Source organism: Sturnira hondurensis, unplaced genomic scaffold, assembly GCF_014824575.4.
Source record: "Sturnira hondurensis isolate 20B ecotype Veracruz unplaced genomic scaffold, ASM1482457v3 Scaffold0007401, whole genome shotgun sequence".
Classification (NCBI taxonomy): domain Eukaryota; kingdom Metazoa; phylum Chordata; class Mammalia; order Chiroptera; family Phyllostomidae; genus Sturnira; species Sturnira hondurensis.
The window spans coordinates 1741988-1766808 of record NW_028080032.1 but is presented as its reverse complement, the minus strand read 5'-3'; the positions used below and the strand labels follow the sequence as shown (position 1 = coordinate 1766808).

Genomic DNA, 24821 nt, shown 5'->3' with positions numbered 1-24821 from the left:
ACATATAACAAAATGTGTTAGATTGTACACTTTAAATATGTTCATTTACTGTATATCAATTACACTTGTTTAGCAACTCAGTTAAAGTTGCTGGGACTGTTGCAGTGGGTTATCACACACAAAGATCTAAACATGGCTTGGCAGACACTAAACCCTCAGTGATCATGTCGTTATCGTTAGAGCCTTTAAATGAGAGGTTGAGCCCCCAAGGATCCTGGACATGGAGCAAAACTGAGGAGTGCTATCAAACTTCCCAGAGTGATGAGGGTTAAAAACGTAATCATGTATGTAAAACAATTTCTCTTTGCGTGTCATTCAATAGTGACTGTGAAGATGTATTTGGGGTAGTAACACAAGTTGTCCGATAGCTGCATATAAAATGTACGATGAAAACGTTTTGTGATCTACATGTTAGGACTGGAGAAAAGGTGTTGATGCCCGCCAAGAGCCTGGCCAGGCAGGTTCCAGGGTGACCTGGCCAGGCCTTCCCCCCTGCTGACTGGCAGTGTTCCCTAAGCAGGATGTGCCCTCATGTTCCCACAGAGCCACAGATGGCTTACCACCTGCTTTTGGCAAGGTGGCTCCTCTCTAGATCTGGGGTATGCTCGGCACAGAGCTACAAGAAAATCTATCCCCAGACAGTTTCTATGGAAGGCCCTGTGGGTTCCCCGTGAGGTGCCCACGCGTCCTTTTTACTAGCCCACAACACAACTTCTGCAGGTGTTTTTGCTAAAGGCAGTCTATGACTCCACCAAGCAGAGGGCTGCCTGTGTGTAACACCAGAGGATTGCTCTGCCCATACAGATTGCCAGAAATAGCTGGGAGTTTGTGTACCCTTGCCCCAGGCAGTAGCTTTCGCCAGTAACTGACTGGTGTGGGAGGAAGTCCAAAAGCCCATCTCCTTGGCCTTAAGGAATGACATGCTCTAAGGCATGTTTTATACTCCAGGGCTCTCTGCAGGACAGGCTTGGGTTGCTTGGCTTCTTACCCTATCTAGACCTACTTCATCTACTCCTTCCTTGGTCTTCATGGTCTCCCTGGGAGCATTCCCCCAATAAACCCCTTGCACACAGATTCTTGGCTCAGGGTTGGCTGTTGGGAGAGGCCAGCCTAGGACAACCTCCTTTTTTCTTCATTCTCACAGCCAGGAAAGAAGTGTGTCTCTGCTGAAACCTGGTGGAACCCAAAGAAGGAGGGTCCCGCGTTGAAGTTCCTACAAAGTGAGGGCTTGCTTTGTGTAATTGGCCCCACCTTCAGCCACTTGCTTTGTAAGCACTATAGTGGCAAGAGAGGCAGGACTGAAAGCCTAGCCACTTGGCAGTGGGTGGAGAAAGAAGCATTTGGAATCCCGCAAGGGAAAAAATTGTGGCCCCAAGGAGAGGTGTGATCTAGTCCGGTATACCTGTAGTCTGGAAACGTTTATCCAAGCACTGGGCTATCACGAAGCCTCAGAAAATGGAAACATCCTGCTCTATGCTTCATTGACCTCAGGAAAGTTCCCTCAGCTTTCTTCTCCAACTCAGCCATAGCAGAGACTGAGGCTTCTGCTGATTCTTCATTTGAAGTAAAAAGATTGCTGAGACACAACAGGACTCCTTAGCAGAGCCATCTACTATCTAAGGGCACTTGAAATGACATCAAGGCATTGCTTCCCTAGAAGGTGCCAGGGCAGCCCAGAGCCTGGCCTGTGAGAAGGGTAAGAAAAAGACCTGAAAGTTTGCCTATTTGAGTGTGCCAGATTTCAAAGTCCAAGTGTGCCCTTCGGTGAGTTGGGATGACTGTGACCACCACCTGGCCAGGTTGTCAGAAGTCAGAATGGTCTTACATGGACTCACTCATGCTGGAACACAGTTAAAGTTTGATCACTTTTAAGTGATCACTTATAAGCCATCAAGCGATGCCTGGTCCTCTGGACATAGATGACACCCTTAACTCTTGTCCACCACCTTGGGTATATCCTTCCAATGAGCAGTTAACTTTTTAATCAAGACAGAGGCTGGGTGGGAGAGGATGAAGTCATGGTAAGCTGCTCACAGAGGCACAAAAACAACTGTATCTACTCAGACTCAACAGAGCTAATAAAGAACAGTAGTGCTAATGGAGTATAACTCATTAAAAAACTTAGTAGGAGGGAGAACAATTGAGTTCTGTGTTCATTGAAAATGTCTCTGTTTTCTTGAGCATAATTAAAATTTCTGACCTTCTTTTCCTTTGTGTAATATGGCTTTGACAATTGCAGGCTTCATTTAATTATTTTAAGTAGGGCTATTAAGTACAGAACAAAGAGACTTTAATAATATATACATAAATAAAAATATATAAAAATTGATCCCGCTAAATTTGTAATTAGTAATAACTCAATCTGGGACATTATGTAGAAAAATCTTTTCTACATAATGCAAGGGTAAAACCAATATTACAGAAGGCAAATATTTAAAGCAGAACAGATGGATTTAGGAAGGTCTGTTATTGGCAAAGCTACAAGCTGCTTGAGGACTGATTAAAGCTGTCTTAGAGAGAATGAGCTTTGAGTTGTTTTCAACACCTAGGAGTTCTGTAAGTAAATGAGAATCATAACCAGAACTAGATAGCTCTAAGAAATGATAATGGTTAAAGTTGAAACAATAATACCCTCAATATAGTTTGCACATAGTTTCAACCTTTTTCATGTGCTTCGGTGAGTCTCCTCACTATTACAAAGTACACTTAACTAACCTACGTATTATATTGCAAGCTTTTTCGAATCATAAACTAATAGAGAAGATATGAAGTTTTTCAGAAATGATGTGGAGAAAAGGGACTGTTTGGAAAAAGTATCTAATTATAGATTTAACTCTTTCCTTTTACATGCTAAAATAAGTTTTAGCTGGATTAAAAAGTTAAAGTAAAATGACCACTGACAAAGACTAAAAAGAAATTTTTCACTGTTCTTGGAATATACAAATATCTTGTAAATAAAAACAGAAGAAATCATCAATTTAAAAAAGTAAACATTTATAAAACTTTGTAGAGAGCATTTTGGTAATATGTCTCAGATGTCTTTAAAACATTTATTTTCTTTGACCTGTAAATTCACTTCCAGAAATTCATTGTAAGGAAACAACCCAAGATGTAGATAAAGTTTTTGTATAAATATGTCCATGGCAGTCTAACTTACAATGGCAAGAAAACAAAAAAGAGAGAATGAAAGAAAAGAATACAGAATAAACATTTAGAAATTAGCCAAAAAAATCATAATACATTTATGTAATCAAACACAATAGTCTTTAAAAATGGCATTTGAGCATGTTTAATGATTAATAAAAACTTTAAAATATAATTAATAATGAAAGAAAACAGTATATATATTAATATGATCCCAATTTAAAAATAAATGTATGTGTACACAGACACACACACATACACACTGATTCTGAGTAGGACAGTGCTTCTCAGTCTTCTGCATATTAGAATCACCTGAAGCCAGATAAGGGGCTATGGGGGGATGGGTGAAGAAATGAGGAGATTAAGAAGTACAAATAGATAGTTACAGAGTAGCCATGGGAGTGCAGAGTACAGTACAGGAAATGGAGTAGCCAAAGAACCTACATACAACCCATGGCCATGAACAATGGTGTGGGGATTGCCTGAGGTAGTGGGCAGTACTGAGTGGAGGAGGGCAAAGGGGGAAAAATTGAGACAACTGTAATAGCATAATCAATAAATTATAATTTTAAAAAAGAATCACCTGAAGAATTTTAAAATATTTTGGTGTCTGGGACCCATTCTCAGAGATTCTCATTGATTTGGTCTGGGATGTTTCCTGGTTATCTGGATTTTTTAAAAGTTTCCCAAGAGATTTTAATGTGCTGCACCCCACCCCCAATTTGAAAACCATGGGAATGAGGTTTGTTTAAATTTATCTTCACTAAGCACACCAGAAGAAGCATGAATATCTACTCAGCTTTCCCAAACAAAAGTTCATCTAGTGGCTGTTACAAAATTTTATGGGAACATGCATCTAAGGAAAATCTTGTCTGTTTCTGTTATGATGGAAAATTATCCAAAACTTGGAAATAAAGCAAAAAGCCTGGGTATATATCTATGGGATCCATCCAAGAATTACATAATTTTCTTTGTTTTTCAACTATTTACTTTTTATCAGGCTCCAGACTTCATGAAGTTTTGTGTTTGTTAACTTGGGAGATTTTTGTGTGCTAAAAACTTAAATGTTTCCTGTCTAGTAGAAAACTATAAAAGTTACAGAGTTGGGGTTTTTTTGCCTAGAAGATATTAACCAGCTTTATATCTAATTCAGCAATCTCATTCCAGCATTATTATATATAAATTTTCTTTGAACCCGCTTTATCACTTGTTGGTTTCTTATGTAAAAAGTTAAATAAATCTGTGACATTGACTCACTACATATTTTTACAAGTCATGTTTTTAACTTTTTTGAAATTGTACCTTGAAACTATCCATGATCAAACGCTTTCAGTGATAGAATTGAACTGAAATGAGTGGAGATTTATCCAGCATGATCATCTCACCGTATGGCCAGAAAGCTTCCTCTTTCTGATGTTCTCAGTACATGCTCTCTGTGTGGTTTGTAAAATTCCCCAGGCCCTCTGTGCACAAAGTCTAGTCCAAAGTGCTTTTTAAATCCACTCCATATTAATGGTATTGAATGCCAAATTGAGTAACTGAAGAAGCCAGATTTGTAGGCTTAGGTAGTTGTAGTCACACTAGTTATTCATCTTCAGCAAGCAGAGATTGCTTGGGTAAATCTAATTTTACAAATCAGTCTTCTGTTTCCATTGACATTACACAACCACTTCAGAGACACTTTAACATCAATTGGAGCTCTTCTGCCGTCAGCTGGGACTCCTGATACTTTGGCTAGACTTTTTAATTTTTTTTGTTCCCAGCCTCTTTGTCAAGTATTTAATGATCTATAAAATGCTAGGTTGTAAACTAGGAGCTTTGCTATTTAAGAAACGCTGCAGGGAACTCATTTTTTAGAGCAAACAATTTCCTGTGCGTTTTCCAGCTTAGCTATTTATTAAGTTGATATACGATGATTTGTTTGGAGTGGAATTGTGTCTGTAGGTCCTGGTTGCTTCAATGAGAAGCCTAGCAGAACTGTTATCTAATGCCAAAAAAATATTAGTTATCTCCACAAAAGTGAAATGTAAGTCCAGGATGAATGCCTGTGTTGTTTGATATGAGATTATTAGAGTAATCTGAGAAATAATGTTAGGTTGGCATTTTTTGGCTCTCTCACCTCTATGAAGCAGACTTTGCAAGTGAGTCACCAAGTTCCTGGGAGTTTGTCCACTTAGGAAATATTCTTCTTGTGTCAAAACACAATGGATCCTTTGATATCAAGAAGCAGATGGTGGTGTTTCCCACATGGCAAACCTTTTCCAAAAGGACAAAAGAGTACAATTAGTTCCATCAAAATTTTCACCTCTATGTCTGCCTGTGGACAAAGTGGATATTGATGAGACATAAAGGATTTGCCCCAGCCACTCAAGAAATCTCAGTTCCCGTGGCTACAAAGGACTCATTCTTATGTGGGGACCTCAGCTTGTGGCATCAATGATATAAACACACCTTCACTTCCTTCCTAGAGCCAGAGGCCTCAGGTTTGGAAAGGAATGTACACATTGCGTGATTCAGTATCCCTTCTCTTCACTGACTTTCAACACCAGAGGCCATTAGCCATTTTCAAAGAACAGGAACTCACTTCACCTAAGGTTTCTCACCCAGACTTTGGACAGATCTTGTCAAGGTTCTTTACTGAGCCAAACTCTTATTTTCTCAAAACTTCCCCACCCATGCTGATGGTTTTGTTCCTTGGAGTCTGTTGCAAATTGTTCTCTGCCAATTTGGTGATTCTCAGTAATTATTTAGTAGATATCTACCACCTCTATTAGTTAAAGTAGGCGATATTTATAGGTCTCCTCTCCCATGACTTTGGAATTAGGTATTTTGTTATAAGAAAAAAAGCCTTCAGGATGAATCCTTCCTTCTGTGCAAGTATTACAAATAACACACAATCTTAGTTGGACAATCTGTTCTACCAACACAAAGAAGCCCCAGCTTTCTGTTCCTTTGGGCACTCTGAGAAAGCAACTTGCATAAAAGGCTTATCCAGTGAATATACAATAGTATAGTGGCAGAATTAAAGTGATCTAGTAGTCAGAGCAGATAAGACTAGAGGTTCTTAAAGTGTATTCTCTGAATCAGCAGCAGAGTATCACTTGAAAATTTCTTAGAAATGCAAATTATCAGACCCCACTCCAGAATCACTGACTGCCTCAGCGATCTGAGTTTTAATAAGCCCTCCAGGTATGAATCAGTGAGCAAGAGCATTCCATAACAGAATGGAGGGCCAAATTTAAGCCTTAGGCCAATAGCACAGTCCTGGACCAACTATGCATACACACAGTTGCACGCACAGTTACACACACTCACTCAAACGCCACTCATGGTGCATGAAATAAATTTAAGAGGATGATAAAGTTGATTTTTTTGAATTTTATTAGTTGCATTTTAAACTCATGCTTCAAACTTAACTTCATTCTAAGCAATACTATCTATAAAGTAAGAATTTTTGTGTGCTTTGTTTTCTCAACATACATTACAAATATACAAAGAATATTTACCATATTCTTTGGTATATATGGGAATAAGGGGAATTCCCCGCAACCCTTTTTCCTGATGCAATGTTTGTAGATTTCTCTTAGTACCTAGTTTACAGTCATCCATACTTGATCAAATATAGCCCAAAAGCCTGTAGGAAATTCTCTCAGGTGGGGTTCCTTTGAAGCAAACCCTTAGGGAAGGATTTGTTTGCAAGTGACTTACTAAGGATGTGCTGCTGGGAAAAACCAGGAATGAGGGCGAGATGCAGGACAGTAGGATGGAGAGGAAGCCAGGCAGCAGAGCAATGGCATAAGAGTCCCTAGCTTTGGCGTGATCCCGAGAGAACCATAGGAGTGTCCATTATGTGTGTGAGACAGGCCATATAGCAACTTCCTTCTCACTGTTGATCTGGTCATGTGGGCGCAGAAAGCATTTGTTACAATGAAAATGAGGGCCTTTCTGCTTGGTCTTGGATTCTGTGTCCATGCACTCCTGAGTAGAGTCATTTTATGTAGCACATAATGAGACTTATTTTTTGTGTGTCAAAATGATAGTCCAACATGGATATCTCTTCTCCAAGAAACCAAGTGAGGAATCCTCCAAAAAGACCCTTCCCTGGGCTACTCTGGGATTGATGACAGCATAGTCAACAGGCAGCTTGGAAAACAAATGTTTTCATCACTTCTCTACTAGGCTAGATGGAGGAGGAAACCTGAAAGCAAAAGGCTTCTAGCCAGAGCCCCTACAGCCGTCCTTAAGGGGCAGTCATTCCATTCTGACAGCCAGCCAGATGTGGCTGCCCTAACAGGAGCCCTCAGTAAATACTGGCTAAATGTATGAACCGATTACTGGGGTTTGCTTTGACTATGATCAGGGTAAATGAGATGAGGTTGGTTCTGTCCTTCCCTCTCTCCTGGACAGTGAATCTTCCCTGTTTCTGCTCCAAGTAAACAATCAGGAACTGTTGTATAATACAAACCTCAGTGCTACATACACATTTGGCCACATTTGCAAAATAGATAAAGGAAACATTGGCATTTTTGAAAAGGGGGTATTTAGGCATAATCAGTGTTGGTTGTGGCTGGCGGCACTGTTACAATTACAAGATGCCAAAGCTAGCTGCATTGAAATGCCAGGCCACCCCAAACCCAGGTCCCTAAAAAAACAAAATCCAAGCCAAAGCCGCCTGTCAGCTTTGCTGTCATTAATCCCAGAATAGGCCAGGGAATGATCTTTTCAGAGAATTCAGACTTCCCTTCTCGAAAGAAACAATATCAGGGCTGTATCTGCTTATATATCCAAATGTACAGACATATAGTCCCATTTAGGAATGAGGTGGGATGCAGTGGTTTGGAAAATAAGAAAACCGAGCTTGAAAAAAATTAGGCTCTAATGGTGGTTAGTGCCTCCCCTCAGAGACACAGAGGGTGATGATGACACTTCTGTGAGCTGGTTAAAATATCTGTCATTCAAGCTGGTTCTTAAGCCAATTTTCTTTTAAAGAATGCATTTATAGTATTTTTAACACTGTATACACTATGATATCAAATGTCGAGAACAGCATGGTGGTGACAAAGGTTGTCACCTCAGATCAAGATGGTCTCCCAAGTGCTACACAACCATGTGCTTACATGTCTAGATGGTTTTGTCGTAAGATTATCCGTTTCCCATCGATGCTTGGAAAGCTCTTAGGTCCTACATGATGCTGCACACAAATCCTCCCATTCTGGGGGCATAAGAAGGACCTGTCGTTATTGTTAAAAATGCAGATTTTACCCCCACCTTCATATATCTTTCTCTATAGGTGGTGTGCCTGGGTGTCTGCATTTTAACAAGCAACTAAAAAGGTTTTGATGTGAGGAGGCCTCAGACCATGCTACTGAGAAGCTCTGGTATGAGCACTTGTGATTTACCCATGAACCAGATAATGGGCTTAAAATGGATGTAAGGTAGTTCATGGGCCATTTATTTTTCATACTCGAAAGATAATCTTTTGATTCAAGCATGAAAGTTATTAAAACCAGTAGTGCCCACTATGAAAAGAGAAGAAGGTTGAATTTCATGCATAAGAATGTTCAACATAGAAGAGCAGGGAGCCAAGTCCAGCCCACCCTTTAAAGGTCTTATACAACCACAGGCACAGCATATTTAAGAAATGGCCATTTTTTAGCAATAGAAGAGTAAATAGAACCTTGCTATCTGTTGCCTGTTGAAATTATTCTTTGCTCTGGACCTTCATTTAGCATTCAGATTGCATCCTCATTCTCAGAGGAAGAATTTATCAGGACAGTCAGTAGAGTCTCCAATACCCAAAGTCCTCAGTATTTTCTCCCTTTTGAGCTCTAATGATCTTAAACTGGTTTTAGCCTTCACAAACTGTTCTTTGGGGGAGATTGAAAATCACTAGGGTGCTTTTCCTGCTAAGCACCTTCCCCTTGTTTCCTGAATGAAGGACTTTGTTTCATGGAAATCCTCCAGCAAGTCCACCAGTCCCCCGTCAGAGTGCAGGACAGTGTTGCAAGGCATTCAGAGCTCATGGCCCACAAAGCTTTCAGTCTGCTTGGGTGGCAAATACTTCTGGCAAGTCTGTGGGTCATGTTGAATGGGCAACATGAGCTAATTAGTGGCATGCGGTGCAGCAGAGGATGTTATAAGCACAGAGTCAAGCTCCCCAACATGGGACACTCAGCCTTTTCCACTGACCAGCCCTGTGATCTTGTTTCATTATTGAGTCAAGTTGTATCATTTTTTCCATGCTTATTGTGGAGGTAATGTGGTTTAAAGCAGCACATAAACTTCTGATGCTTGGTGATCTTGTGCAGTAGGTGATCTGACCCAGTAGGTGTGCAGTGGAGCCTCCCAGGTGAGGCTGATACCATTGGTTTGGTTTTGAGTTACAAATTTTGGGGGTTCTAAATAAACCCCCTAATTTTATATAAAGTTCCTGGTTTGATTCCTATCACATGACAAGCCCTCGATAAATGACTATTACTGTGCATAATATTTTGACAAGAGTTGTGTGGCATAGACTGTTGGAACAAATGCAGCAGATTTTTCTTAGTTGAGAAAGGCTGCTACAAACCTGGGGTGAATTCCTATTATGCAGAGTAGAAAATGCTCCCAATGCAATTGAAGAATCTTTGGGGCTTTTCTCAGCAGCTGTCACTGTGCTTCACTATTCCCTTCGAATAGACACTTTGGGCCTTACAGCTCCATTAACTTCAAGGAGAGATTTCGTTCAGTGAAAATAAAGCATTAGGCACATCCTTGATCACATATCATTATAGTCGGGGAAAGAGATGATTAGCTCCTCTCTCTAAATATCCAAGTGCTGACTCCTTCGAGAAGGTGAGGATGAAAATCCAGAGAAAGTGGGTCACTGCCCCACTGTTAGATTCTGAGTTGTGAGGCAAATGACAGCTCCCATAGCACAGAGGGGTAATACTGGTTTGTTGCTGTTGCTTTGGCTTTGTTTTTACGAAGATGAAAGGGATAGGTCTAAGAAGTATATTCCTGTTCCTTGAGTTTAACATAACAGCTAGTGAAATGGAGTATGCAGGTGCAATGCTAATCTTTAATATTGATAAAAGCTACGACCCACTGTGAAAAAGTAGCAATCATGGTATGTGTGTGTGTGTGTGTGTGTGTGTGTGTGTATGATGTTGTAGCTGCAAAGTATAAAAAGCAAAAATAGGCTGAAATATAAAAAAGAAAGTGACAAAGCTACAGTTACTATAGGAGATTTGAACACACAGAAATTAATAAATCAAGTTGATTCAAGATTTAATGGGTCTCAAGTAATAAAGACCCGTCCTTTTAAGCCTGATTTGATGTAGGTAGGTAGCTAGATCAAATCAAAGATAGAATAAACTTCCTTTTTAAATACATGTCAAACATTCTCAGAAATTTGTCATATGTTAGGGTACAAAGGAACTCTCACCAATTTCAAACAGCAAAAATTACATGGGACACTTTCATTAACCAAAAAAATAAAATTCCAAAACAAAAAAATGCATTATTTAATTACAAAAATGTGTATTATTTAATTTTAAAATTACCCATTCAAATAACTCTTTAATTACAGAGGCAATTAAAAATGAAATTTAAGGCTATTTGGAAATAAGTAACAGAAGCCATATTATATTCCAAAACCTATAAGATAGTGGCACAGTAACACAGAGAGGATAATTTGTAGCAATAAGTATACTGTACCCAAAACAAGAAAAATGCAACATAAATGAACCTTTTGCTAATTCAAGGAGATATAAAAAGGAAAAACACAATGATATATCTTAGGAAGAAAATAGAAGTAAAAATAAAACTAAATACAAGGAGAAAAAGAACTGAAGATTAGAAACATAAGTGGAGATGATAAATAATATCAAAAGCTGGGCTACACTGAGATATTCCTGTCAAAACACTCTGTATTACTTTCTGATATGTAAATGAAATTAAAAGTAAAATATTTCCAATTTTTAATTAAAAGACAAAATACCCACAAGAGGTGCTTTGAGAAAAATATGCTTTGAAAATGACCCAAATTCCTGATCTGAAATTCATCTTTGTGTCAGTAGTTACCTCTAAGCTTGTTTCCTGATCTACAGCGTGGGAAGGGCAATAATACGCACACCATGTGTCATATAAGGTTTATGTTTGTTATTATATGAAAAGCCTTAAAACAGTGCCCTGCAAAGAGTAAGCCCTCGATAAGTGCTGGTATAATTTTTACTAATAATTAAGAAGAATTGTCCTACATATAAAGTTCTTCTTTGGGCTTCGTTGAATATAGTGAGTCTTTAATAAACTTTTGCTAAATTTTATTGAGTCATTAATAAGCTTTTGTTGAAGTCCACCAGCAATGTGGACAGGAGATCTCCCCTGCAGAAGCTTCATTTGAATAATTAGCAGTGTGGAAAGACATCAAGGTGTAGGTTTCAGCTCTCTGACCCATGCTCCTCTCCTCTTCCTAGGTCTCAACTCATATCTGAGTTCAGACTCTGCATTGATAAAGCAGTCTTAACCTAATGCATGTAAATGAGTAAGCCCCTTGATAAGGGAGAAAGGGTCATCTCCAAAATCTATCTGCCCTATGTCCATTGTGGGTCTCAATAAATTCGCATGCAACCTTAGAAAATGAAGAGCTTTACAAATTACACTTGACATCAAGGAGTAACTGAAACTTGCTCATTTTGTACCACATACCTCAATATGACAGACCCTCAGAGGATTCTGTGTCTAATACAAGCAGTCCAGTGCTGCATCTGGGGCTGAGGTCCTTGGTTTGCAGCTGGTCATGGAAATTAGGAATCTTTGTGAGAGCTGTGTGAGCACCCCAGNAATCTATCTGCCCTATGTCCATTGTGGGTCTCAATAAATTCGCATGCAACCTTAGAAAATGAAGAGCTTTACAAATTACACTTGACATCAAGGAGTAACTGAAACTTGCTCATTTTGTACCACATACCTCAATATGACAGACCCTCAGAGGATTCTGTGTCTAACACAAACAGTCCAGTGCTGCATCTGGGGCTGAGGTCCTTGGTTTGCAGCTGGTCATGGAAATTAGGAATCTTTTTGAGAGCTGTGTGAGCACCCCAGAACCTTGCAATTAATCACATGGATTAAATATGATTTGCAGCCCTAAAACATCATAGGAATTATCTATCAAAGGCAAATTCATGTATATATTTTACGCCTTGCATCACTTCTTGTTTTACAATATGGTCCAAGAAACACAAACACTATAACAGGAAGCCCCAGGCAAAGGGAATTCTACAGTCAAATACAGACAGAAAAAAACAAAACAAAACAAAAACACCACACATGTGTCTGTCTGCAGGAAATATTCAGTGATTTGTGGATATGAAAGACTGATAAGAAATGCTTTAAGGATTTCTGTTTCAATTTATTTAGCCTAGAGTTCAGCAAATGTTTTCTGTATAGAACCAGGGAGTAAATATTTTCAGCTTTGAGGGGGCATGTTGGTCTTCTGTAACCAGTCAACTCTGCCATTAGGTGCTAGACTTATCAGGGTGATCACCTCCTAAGTTATATAAATGTCTGATTACTATGATGTACACTGGAAACGAATATAACATTAGATTTCATCTGTAATTGAAAAAATAAAAATAAATCAATTAATCAGAAAAAAAGGAGTCATAGACAATAGGGAAGCCAGTGGGCATGTATGTGCTCCAGATAAATTTTATATATGGACCCTGAAACTGGGGTTTGACATAACTTTTACATGTACAAAATATTCTTCTTGAGTATTTTTAACCATTTAAAATGTAAAAATGCACCCTTTGTTCATGACCAGTACCAAAACAGGCAGTGAGCTAGATTTGCCCTTAATTCCCTGAAGCACCCTAGCTGAACCCACTGTTTCCCCACTCTAATCACAGAACCTCATCCCCACCTCACCTGGTGACACTTATTAACATCACCAAAGATAGGAGCTCCTATAGGTCGGAGCCATTCCAAGTGTGGTCTGGGACTGAAGGCACCAGCATCCACTGAGAGCTTGTTAGAAATGCAGAATCTAACCCCACATCAGAGCAACTGACTCCGAGTCTCTGAGAGTGGGACCTAGCAATCTGTTTTAACAAGCTTCCAGTAATTCTGATGCCTGTTGGAGTTTTAAAAGCATTGCCCTAGACCACACAAGGAAAACTACTGACTGGGGAACAGTAAATGACACCTGGTGGTGTTAGAACAGTTCATTCAGTCTTTCATTCAGTAAGTCAATTAACATAAATTGAACACCTACTAGGGGCCAGACCCCTACACACTGGTGACTTGAAATAATTAATAGAATACTGTTGGGTCCTTACTGGATGGGAGATGTCTCTTTCATCAGAGCCTCAGGGAACAGTTTTGAGTAACTCTGCTTCTTCTTTCCTCATTTACTCAGCAGGCTTTGCTGGCTGGGGCCACACTCTCAGCTCAGGCAACACACAGGATGGAGGTTTAATGCACTAATATGAGTGAAGTGTTCCACATTGCCCAGATAATAAATGCCATCTCACTATTAACATCCTTTCAGCTACTGAAATTACCATTAAGTGCTGTCTCTCAGAATATTATTAACAATGTTATTAACCCCAGCTGGGCTTGGATTTTGTGGAACAAGTTATCAAATACTAGCATTAGACATCCCAACAGAGAGTTTGAATGTGTGTCCCATGCCTGCTGTCCCTCCATTCTTATTAGGAGGGGAGATGTTGCTTTTACAGGTTTGAAAGGCTGTGCATTTGAGATCTGTCAAACTCATCAGCCCTCCTCCAAAATCACAGACATGCCCCCACATTTTGGAGCAGGACATAGATAGGGAAGCTTCTGGAAAGCTTCTGTCATGAAAACAAGGGTATTCACCACATGGCTTCTCTGCCACCTCCCCAACTTCCCATCAGCCAGCTCCTCATAGGGTGCTGTCAGCTTGAAGCCACAGGGCCCAGTAACTGTTCTTCAGGTGCTGAAAATAGCAACTTTGAGAGGAAATTACCAAGGAAACACATGAGATCAGAGAGAGAGAGAGCAAGAGAGGAGAGAGTGAGCATCCACCAGAAAACAGACTTGGAGGAGTGGGAAATTTCAAGTCTTACAGGTCTGAATGCACACACACTTCTGCCTTCTAATACTCTGACCTATTAATTGGAAAGGTCAGTTGCTTGCTTAGACTGAAGAAAGAAGTTCTGCTAAGGAAACTGGCAGCAAAATACAAAGAGGGAGAAGAGGATGAGAAGACGTTCTTGTTTGTCACTATGTGGTAATCCCATGAAAGGTGCTCCCCAGGGACTGGAGGCTCAGGCACTCTGCTGGTTTCCCCGGTTTCAGGCTTCCATGGGTGCTCAGCATGCCTCCTGACCAGCAGTTAGTAAAGGAAAACTAATTAATAAGCATTGGGTTTGTTCCACTCTTGGCAAAAGATATAGGCTTATCCAAAATGAGCAAGGCTTTATAGACATTAAGTCCCCACATCCTTACAAACAAGGTAGATCTGAGCTTCTTATAACACATCCCCTCAATAACCAGTCCCCTGTGAGACTGGTAGTATTTGCCTTGTTGAGAAAACTGAAGCTCAGAGCCAGTGATAAACTTGCCCAGAGTCACCCAGCAACTGAGTGCCAGAGCTACCAGCCCAACCAGGTTTTCTGATAGCCAAGCCCTTTTCCACCCCAGGGAGCTCCAGCTGGCAATCTACTCATTGTTTCCATGATCTACCATTTTATTCTGGATGGTCGATCCTCGTCACTCAGGGGACATGGGAATTGTGCTCCTGCTCATCTTAAAGTTCTGGAGTGACTTGGTGTGAGTTTATTCTAATTTCTGTGCCCTAGATCCCTAATTTCTAACGTGGAGACCTATATTTAAATAAAACACAAAATATTTAAACCTCTACATGACATCACAAGTACATATTCTGGTGGCCAGAATAGGTGTGCAAAAATTAGCAGTCTCCTGGTATGATGCTCAGTTGGTATTTTAAATGACTGACCATAAAATTAATCTATCTTAAGCTTACTACCTTTCTTTTTAACGTCACTAGTGGAATGCAGCCTTGAAGCTTTTTTCCTCTTTTTTACTATGATTTCCTATTTAATGTTTTGCCCAAGATTCACTGGGCAACAAAAGAACCATGAACCTGGCTGGTATAGCTCAGTGGATTGAGTGTGGGCCTGCGAACCACATGATCGCAGTTCGATTCCCAGTCAGGGCACATGCCTGGGTTGCAGGCCAGCTCCCAGCAGGGGACTCACAAGAAGCAACCATACATTGATATTTCTCTCTTCTCTCCTTCCCTTCCCCTCTAAATATAAATAAATAAAATCTTTTTTAAAAAAAGAACCATGAAATCTATTATTTTCAAAGAAGTTTTACTTTAGGATTCCTCCTCTTAGGAACTCTGAATAGTCTGTGTTACTTCACAAATGTGGTAAATGTGAAAGTTTCCAACAGTGTGTACTAAGTTAGAATAGCAGAGAAATTCCACCTTAGCTGTCAAGAAAACACCGTAGCAGTGGGCCTGGGAGCCGGAGCCATAGAGCCGCCCTCTGCAGGTTCATGGCTTTGAGCCCTCTATGGCTCATTGGTGGGACGTCATAGAGCCTGTCTCTGTGAACTTTGGCTTCCTTGCCTCCCAATGGGTATGTTCCTCATTATTTTCATTTTATTTTTCCAAAAAAGCTTCTCATACAAATCATAATAGCAGTAATAATAATAATAATAACAACAATAATAACATGGTATTGCCCCAAAGCTCTAAATATAATGTCTTCTCCCAGCTTCAGTTTTTAATGGAAGGACAAATATAACTGTGTTTTTCAGTTAGGAAATCCTGTTTCTGTGAAATGTCTCTATTCCATTTTAACTTTCCTCAGGGCTTTATTAGTGGAACACAAGCTGCTATAACAAAACAAACCCCCACATTTCAGTAATGTAGCGCAATAGAAGAACATTGTCGCCTCGAATGAAGGTCCAGGTCTTTCTGGTCAGCTATCAAGTTTCTTCCAGGCATGGATTCAGGGGGCCCAAGTTCTTGCTGTGTCATGGCCTGGCCATCCTCCAGGACCCTATTTTTCCTGGCAAAGGGGAAAGAGAGGGTATCGAAGGAATTCCTGCTTCTGAATTGCGTTAGTCTGGCAGGTACATACAGAATTTTGACTACAACTCATATGCCACTTCCAGTCACATGGCACCACCTCCCAGCAATGGGGACTAGAAATGTAATTCCCAACTGGGAAGCCTTTTCCAAGAGACTGTGCCCTACCATGACGGGAGAAAGGTAAAGGCTGGTAGACGGGTGGCTTTCTTAGCCACAAGACACAAGCCCATGCCTTTTACAGTTGTGCTACTCACAGAGAATTTTTTATCATTATCAAATAGTTATCTTCTTGAGCTCCTCATCTGACGGCCTTTTCTTGGGATATGACTTCCTTTGGGAGGCCTGCTGTGACCCATGAGCATCCATGGTATGTTCCCAAAAATAATTAGCTTCACACTGAATAATCTAATTTCCTTATTTCCTTCCCATCTTCCCAATTGCACTGTAGTTCTGTGACAGCAATGAATTTGCCTGTCCCATTCATCATCTATTTTTAGTGCCTAACACTATCCTGCTGTATTATAGGTACTCAATAAATATTTGAGCAGGAAGGAAGCATAGGAAAAAGAATGGAAAGAAGAAGAAAGGAAGGGGTGAAGAGTGGGGGACTGGTTAGTTCTGAGGTAGCTCAGTCAGGCTACCTGTAATTTGTACCATAGGGGATTTCAAGAGAGTAACCAAAAAATGGGCTGGTCACATTTCAGGGCCAAGGACCCATCTCTCTTTGAAGAAACAGTTGTCCACCCCCATATAAGCACTCTTGGCAATCTCTAATAGAAATTTTAAAAGACTAACCCTGACCAGTGTGGCTTAGTTGGTTGAACCTCATCACCCCACAAAGCAAAAAGTCACCAGTTTGTTTCCCTGTCAGGGCACATGCCTGGGTTGCAGATTTGGTCCCCACTTGGGGCATGTGTTAGGGTAACTAATAAGTGCTTCTCTGTCATACTGATGTTTCTCTTCCTCTTTCTTCCAACTATACCCTCTCTCTGAAAAGTAAACAAAAAAATTTAAAAATTCAAAAAACTGAAAAAGACTAAAGATTTTCTGTCTTTTGTTCCTAAATGCCTCTAAATAAAATGGAATATTACTCAGCAACAAAAAAGAATTAACTATAATGCATGCTACAACATGAATGAATCTCAAAATAATTATAAGTGAAAGAAGAAAAAACTAGTACATAGGGTATCACTCCATTTATATAGAATTTTAGGAAATGCAAACTAATTTTCAGTAACAGAAAGCATATAAGCAGTTGTCTCAGTCTGGGGTAGAGTGTTTGGTGGCAGTGGGTATGTTCAATTTCTTAATTGTGGTCATGGTTCTTTGGGTGTATACATGAATGAAAACTTCTCAAATTACATACTTCAAATATGTGAGATTTATTGTATGCCAATTATACTTCAATAAAGCTGTTTAAAAAAGAAATGTGAGATATAAAAATACTAACCAGAACCGTTCCCCTCCATCCCATCATTTCTAATTCTTGGGTGGTCTGTATCTTCTTACAAGATCCTTCATAAGTAGACAGGTATCTTCCTCCATGGTAATGTTGGCAAATACGCATTCATGGTGTCTGTTGGACAAATGGCATAATTCTCTTGACTCCCGTTTGAGTAAGGCTTCCAGCTCAGAAGATGACTGAATCATGGAGATGGAGTTTGGGCCACTTATATCTTCCATTTATGCACACCTACACATACACATATAAGCTCTTACATGTTAAAATCTGCTTCTTCCCAGGTTCTGTGGCCAAACCCATCACTGACACCCCAGCCCAGGCACCCAGCCACCCTCCACCACTACCATGGCCGAAGATGCAGACATGCGCAATGAGCTGGAGGAGATGCAGCGAAGGGCCGACCAGCTGGCTGATGAGGTGAGGGATGGAGAATGAGAAGGGAGCAAAAGACAGGGGAAAGGTGGGGAAAGTGCTACTTCTAATGTTTCAAATAAAATTAACACACACACACACACATACACGGGATAGTATAACTGTATTTCCTCTTTACCTAAGGCCTCTGCAGACAACCATGGGTTAATTATAAAACCTACATACAAATTAATGTCTTAGCCCAAACTCTGTTTCTAGAAATCTAGAGAACCAAGATCCTCTAAAGTAGCTATGTCTTTGGGTGTCTTACACTTAGTAGTGTGGTGGAGCTGGCTCAATTCTGAGAGCTGATTGTCACATTTTCCAGAACTTTACAACCTGGTATTAAAATTGAATTATAAAAACTAAAGATTAAATAAATGATATTAAAATCAGAGGTACTAAATACTCAAAACTCCTCAATTTCTAATCATTTTACTGTATTTTACCACTATCTGTGCTGTCAAATTTTTTCACATGTTTTTGGTCTGTAGTGTGGAGATATGATATAATGGTGCATTACCAAGTTCACCATCAATGACACCATGTGTACTTACAAATCAGACAGGGCAAGAGTATTTACACTGTGGGAATCTGCAAACACTACAAATCAGGGCTGGACTCATTGTTTTGAGGATTGTGTAGTATTTGAAAACTAAAATTCTCTTCTGTAAAGAAGTCTCTTGTATCATTGACAAATGAGTAAAGTTTTAACATATGTCTTCATTGTTTCACTTTTCTCTTACTTATTAACATAAAATATCAACCAGGGTCCATGCCAGAGATAACTTGTTCTACCCTTACTTAGCTATGAGCACAGAGGTCAATACAAATCAACAAAAGCTTTCAGGGAGAACCAATTGGTTATATGGAATTTCTAATAAAGAGTATTGTGTATTTTATTACTTGTAAATTTTGTGCTACTCATCATTTACAAACTTAAATCATATATATACTCATGTTTTTTTTCTGGAAGGCCAGATGTTAAACACTTGTCAGCATACCACTGCCTACAGCCATTCTATTCCACACAGCAGTCTGTTCACAGCTCTTCTGGGAAATTTAACATTCTTCATGTTTTGCAGAATCTTGCCCCAAATAAGTTTGTCACTTGAAAGCATAGCTTTGAGGAGCCACACAGGTTGTTAGATTCTAGTAGTTTGAAAGGGACAAAGAAAAAAGTAACCACACAGCACCTAATGGCCCAGACTTTCATCTCACTTTTTCTTTTCTAAGGATGAAGATAATTACTATGGCTGTCTCTTCCTGTAGGCTAGGTACTTCCAATATGCTTGTTTTGTTTTGTTTTTTTTTACCCTAAGGTGACAGCTTAATTTGTTTTGGTAAGAACTGCTAATTGTGTTTTTAGGAGCCTTCTAAGGAACTCAATTTAGATTCATTTCAATTCATAATTATGTTTGTTCTTAAAATTCAATATTCCTATTCTAGGGTGGTCAGATTAGTCTTCTGAGTATTTGAGATCATTTTTCATGCATACTGCCCATGCAAAATTATCTTTTCCAGACGATTTTTTCTGTGATATCCAGATCAGCTTCATATGGTTTTGATTTTATGAAGATCGCCTTTAATGTAATTGCTTTAGGGAATCTTATTAGGTAGAAAGCCTGATAGGAAAGGGATTGAAAATGGGAAGAACCTTTGTGATTCAGCTACAAACAGAAAAGAATATGTGATAATAACTCTTTAGGTTTCTGAAAAGGGAAGAGTGTAGTTCCGTTTCCCCAAGACCTCTGTTCTGAATCCTGCACTTATGAATTTTATGTTGTTTTTTTTTTACCTTAGTCCCTGGAAAGCACCCGTCGTATGCTGCAACTGGTTGAGGAGGTAAGGACTGACTGTCGTTTATGATAAACGAATTCTTTCATTCACATAGTCTTTCCCTAGACCCTACTGCCTTTCCCTAAACCATGATCCCATTGATTCCAGGCTTGATAGAGCCAACCCAGAAGCCACATAGTAAGGGAGATGCTGTATTGAGGTTGCCAGGTAGTCATCAAAGTATCCACTCTCCCAGCCCAGGATGCCTTTACAATCTGAGAAGCGGAGAAGGGTAGTAAATGCTCCCACGAAACCACAAAAGACTGAATCACTTTCAACAAATCAGAGTGATTGTTAACATACAAAGGAATTGTCTGCATAAAAGCCTGTTTGTAGTGATTTCGATGTCTTTAAATTGCATCTAATTTTGACACTCTCTTTTGTCTTTAGCCACATGTATGAGTTTTTAAAATATGTACCCTTATAGGTACAACATTTTCAGAAATTGTTATGTTTGGAGTCAGGCACTGAAATTCATGAAACAAGAGAAATAACATAAAATTCATAAAATAAGAGGATAATTCTTTAATTATTTAATTAATAATTCTTTAATTCTTTAATAAGAATAATTCTTTAATAAGGGGGAGATATCAAGACCCATAATGTAAACATAAAGGCTCTTTTATATCCCTGACTCTGAATTGAACATTCATTGCAAGGCATGGCTAATAAATCCCAAACTATTTTTAAATGGGTAAAATAGGTCAGGTAGCAATTATGGAATCAAAAGGCCATTTACAGTAAAATTCACTGATTCCAATCTGGGAGAGCAGCAGTCAACCAGGAAGAATAAATAGATTAATTGAGCTTGTCCTTTGGGAGAGATGAAGTGGGAAAAGAATGGAGTGGGTTATATTTATCTTAAATGAATGAAATAAGCCTAATGGTTTTTATTCAGTGAGATGCTATTTTAGCTCTGATCTGAAACTGATAATCAATATGTAAATGCATGTGTGGTTATCATTTTTTGAGATCTTGGAGGTTCTCTAGCAGAATAACTAAATGAGCCAACTTGTCTCATGTCATATAAATTGCTTATGCAATGACATGAACAGAAAAAGATAAATTTGACAATGCTGAAAGGAAGAGCGGCCACCTCTCACACTATCAAAGCCAAGATCTCTTGTTTCTGCAACGTTAGCTTCTCATGTAGGAACGAAATATTATGGCTAAATGAGAATTGTTCCAGGGGAATCAGGGAGAGGTGGAACTAGGAGCCCCCAGGACACTTAAGAAGGGCAAGGGGGTGGACTTAATAAAGTTTGTTACCACTAAAAAGGACAATCTGAGTCTGCGATGTAGCACAAATTGGCACCCCTAGGAAGGCAGGCTATTAAGAGATCCTCCGCAGCACAGGAAAGCAGCCTTTGTTCCTAAATGAAGAGAAATTTTCCTTTGCTCTAACCTGGGAACACCATTTATGCAGAAATACTCGAGGACCAAGAAGGCAGATAATCTAAGTCTAGGAATGCTGGAGAGGCTTTCAGATGGATTTATTGTCCCTCAGTCTGAGAGCAAGTGAAAGGAACAAACATTAGTAACATTCCTGTGTCAGCTCTGATGTTGATCTGAAGGGAGCTCAGAACTCCTCTGGTGTAATTATCTCGATACATCTTTATCATCTTCAACCATAGCCTCCAAGCTCATCTTTTAATTTTTTTATTTACGTGTATGCACATGTGAAGTATATTTCTAAAATAGCAGAACTATCACCAATTTGCTCACCTGTGTAGTGCCACGACACTGCCCAGAACGTGGAATGAGGTGGAGCAAATGCATCAGAAAGCATGACTTTGGCCTTGGTCGGGCCAGGGCACGTGTGCGTTCAGTCCCCTGTCGGGAAGTGTATGAGAAGCCCCAATTGACGTTGCTCTCTCACATCAATGTTTCTCTCTCTCCCTTCCCCCTCCCCAAAATTAAAAAACAAACCAAAAAAGTGCCACACCACTTTGAACTGGCCCCTCACCCATCAGAGCTATTGAGCCGCAGACACTTCTTGTTTGTGTCTTCTTCATTTGCAGGCATTGTCATCCAGTTTTAAAAAGGGAGTGTCTGCTCTCATTGATTCTGTCCGGAAGACTCTCAGACGCTGCATTCATTGAAGTAGGATTCTAGAATCGTACACATTTGCTTCTCTAAAGTGTTTCTCAGTCAAACATGAAGTTGCATCTTAGAACAAGGAGCAAAACAAGTGGACGCTCTCTCCTACCTCTAATGAGTGAGAGGAGGATATTAGACTTTCCCTCTTGAGGAAATTAGGGAGTGAGCCATTATTAGAGTAGATTGATCTATTCTTACTTCCTTTGGGCTTATTTTATTTTTATGGTCAAACAGCTCTTATGTCTAGGGCATTGGCTATTCAGATGATATTCTGCTTTTCAATCAAAAAAAGAAATTCTTTTTAAAGAGAACGAGCATTAAGTATTCATCAAGGGCAGGAATGATTTGATTTGGAAATCTGAGCATTAAATACCAGGATCTTGCCCATGCTCCCAAAGTGCATCGCTGCTGTATAATTTGAATTGAGCAGAATTTCTATTGAAATGCAGTCTCAAAGACAGGAAAGGTTACTACTGGCATGATGTCTCCTGAAGACAAACAGTCTCACTTTCAGTGGAATGTCTGACTTCGAGCATTCTCTCATAGACTGTAGGCTGTAACAGAGTCTTATTTTTAGTAGAAGCCACCTCATCAGCATTTCAAAAGTGATGGAAAGTTACACAGAGGTCAGTGAGGAAAGTTCAGAAGAGCCTAATGCCTATACAGATAACAAGGTTAGAAATAACATAGCATTTGGTTCCCAGCCTGGAGGTGGCTACTGCCTCTTTTGATGGATGCATTTCAACGAATGTGTATGGCGTGTCTAACTATGGGGATGGGAAGGAGATAAAAATTTATCACATGCAGAAAAACAGCTATGAAAATAGCTTTCCCAATTCAAGGCTGTACCTGCCTTAAGTACATAAAGGAGGCAATTACTTATGGTGGGAGAGTCATGAATGTATCCTAAAGGAGTATTTGACCCCAGACAAAAAGATTAACTCTGCTATCACTAAATGCCATCTATACATGAATACATGGGGTTATAAAAACTCAGCCCAGGAAAAGCCACACTGTTTCAGGGCAGCTGATTCAGAAGCCTGGAGTGGTGCCTGGGGGGTTCCCAACATTTTATGGCTGTTTTAGCTTCTTTTTTTCATGCCAACTTATCTTTCAAGACACTTTAGCCATGAAAAGAGAATTTGCATTCCAAAGCTATAGCTGTGTCATGCCAGCCTTTCTGCTAAAATGGAAAATTCAGGCAGGGCAGCTGTTTTCTGACAGGCAGATGTGGGTCTTTTGGAACTCTGGCAGCTAGAGAGCACCTGGCCTCTGCTAGTTTCAGCTCAGATGTTTTGGGCTGGGGGGAAAGCATCTCAAAATGACAAAAGAACGACTTTAGAATGTTCTACAAAGATGGTTTTAGTTGCTGTGCAAGAAAGGAAAAATAAAAATTGAGAAAAAAAGAAAAACAAGGCATGGACAAAAATTCTTCACATCTCAAAATGCCCTGTTTTTAGGTGTAAAATTGTCCCAGCAATCTCAAATAGAAAACAATAATTGAAGCCCTGGGTGGCGTAGCTCAGCGGATTGAGTGCGGGCCTGCGAACCAGACGATCGCGGTTCGATTCCCAGTCAGGGCACATGCCTGGTTGCAGGCCAGTTCCTTGCAGGCTAACTACCAGCAGGGGACGCACAAAAGGCAACCATACATTGATGTTTCTCTCCCTCTCTCCTACCCCTCTAAAGATAAATAAATAATAAAATAAAATCTTTAAAAAAAAAAGAAAACAATAATTGAGCTAAGACAAAAATAGAACCACCTCCTATCACTCTTAACTATTAAAACATAATACTCTTTGAGGAAGAGGAGAAAATGATATTCTGCCTCCCCTGAGATACTGTCCCCAGCCCTGCCCTTCTCTCTTGCACATCTGATAGTTTCCCCAAAGAACAATCCAGTTAGTTTGTAAGAGCTGTCAGCAAAACAGTGAAGTCAAATGTACATTCTAACATTTATTGAGAACCTACTATGTGCCAGGTTCTCATCACCATCAAGTTTTCATCATCAAGCATATGTTAGCTCACTCAAACCTTGTAGCCACCTTTCATTACTACAATTGACCCTTGAACAATGCACAGGTTAGGTATGCCCACCTCCTACACTATCAAAAATTCAAGTAAAATTACAGCATTTTGATCTCCATCTTACAAAGGAAGAAATGGAAGTACACACCAGTTAGGTAACTTCCTGGACACACAAAGGTGCAAATAGCAAAGATGAAATTAAAGTCCAGGTCTACCTGATTCCAGAGTGTGAATTCTTATGCACAGCACATAATTTCCTGTCCACCAGCACCTTCTACAATATTTTCTTATTTTTTGAGAATCAAAACCCAGAAGGATCTAAAAATGGATTAAAATAAAATAGAAAGCAACTCATTCTATTGAGTTGCTTCAACTCATTGTATTCAACTCATTGTATTGAGATTCCATACAAATTAAGTCCTTTATGTTAATGTACTCCTTGAACCACTGCCTCCCATGGAATTGAACTTGTAGAAGCCTTTGCATTCCATAGCTCATTTTATCCTCCTAAGTAATCTGGAAGTGAAGGAGCAGTTTTTATTCCCATCACAGAGCTGGGAAAGTGGAGAAACAGAACAGGTGACTCTAGAGCAACAGAATTGCACAGAGAAGTCTAGAAATCAGACTTACTCCCAGATCCCTGCTCCTTCCACCTGAACAAATTGTCGCACCACGAAGCATAGCTGAGAAGCCATATATTTGTCTACCTACCTTTTGCCCTTAGTGCTTACACAGAATGGAGGCTCA

General features: G+C 39.7%; 1 protein-coding gene across 2 annotated transcripts in view; it reads left to right on the top strand.

Annotated features, from left to right (window-relative positions):
• The window catches only part of SNAP25 (synaptosome associated protein 25), a 79700-nt gene that overhangs the window by 31899 nt on the left and 22980 nt on the right, over positions 1-24821 (top strand). For both annotated transcript variants that reach the window (XM_037051652.1, XM_037051651.1), the window contains exons 2-3: positions 17978-18113; positions 19911-19952. In XM_037051652.1, the coding sequence (XP_036907547.1) occupies positions 18042-18113; positions 19911-19952 (114 nt within the window). In that variant the 5' untranslated portion in view covers positions 17978-18041. The remainder of the gene's footprint in view (positions 1-17977; positions 18114-19910; positions 19953-24821) is intronic.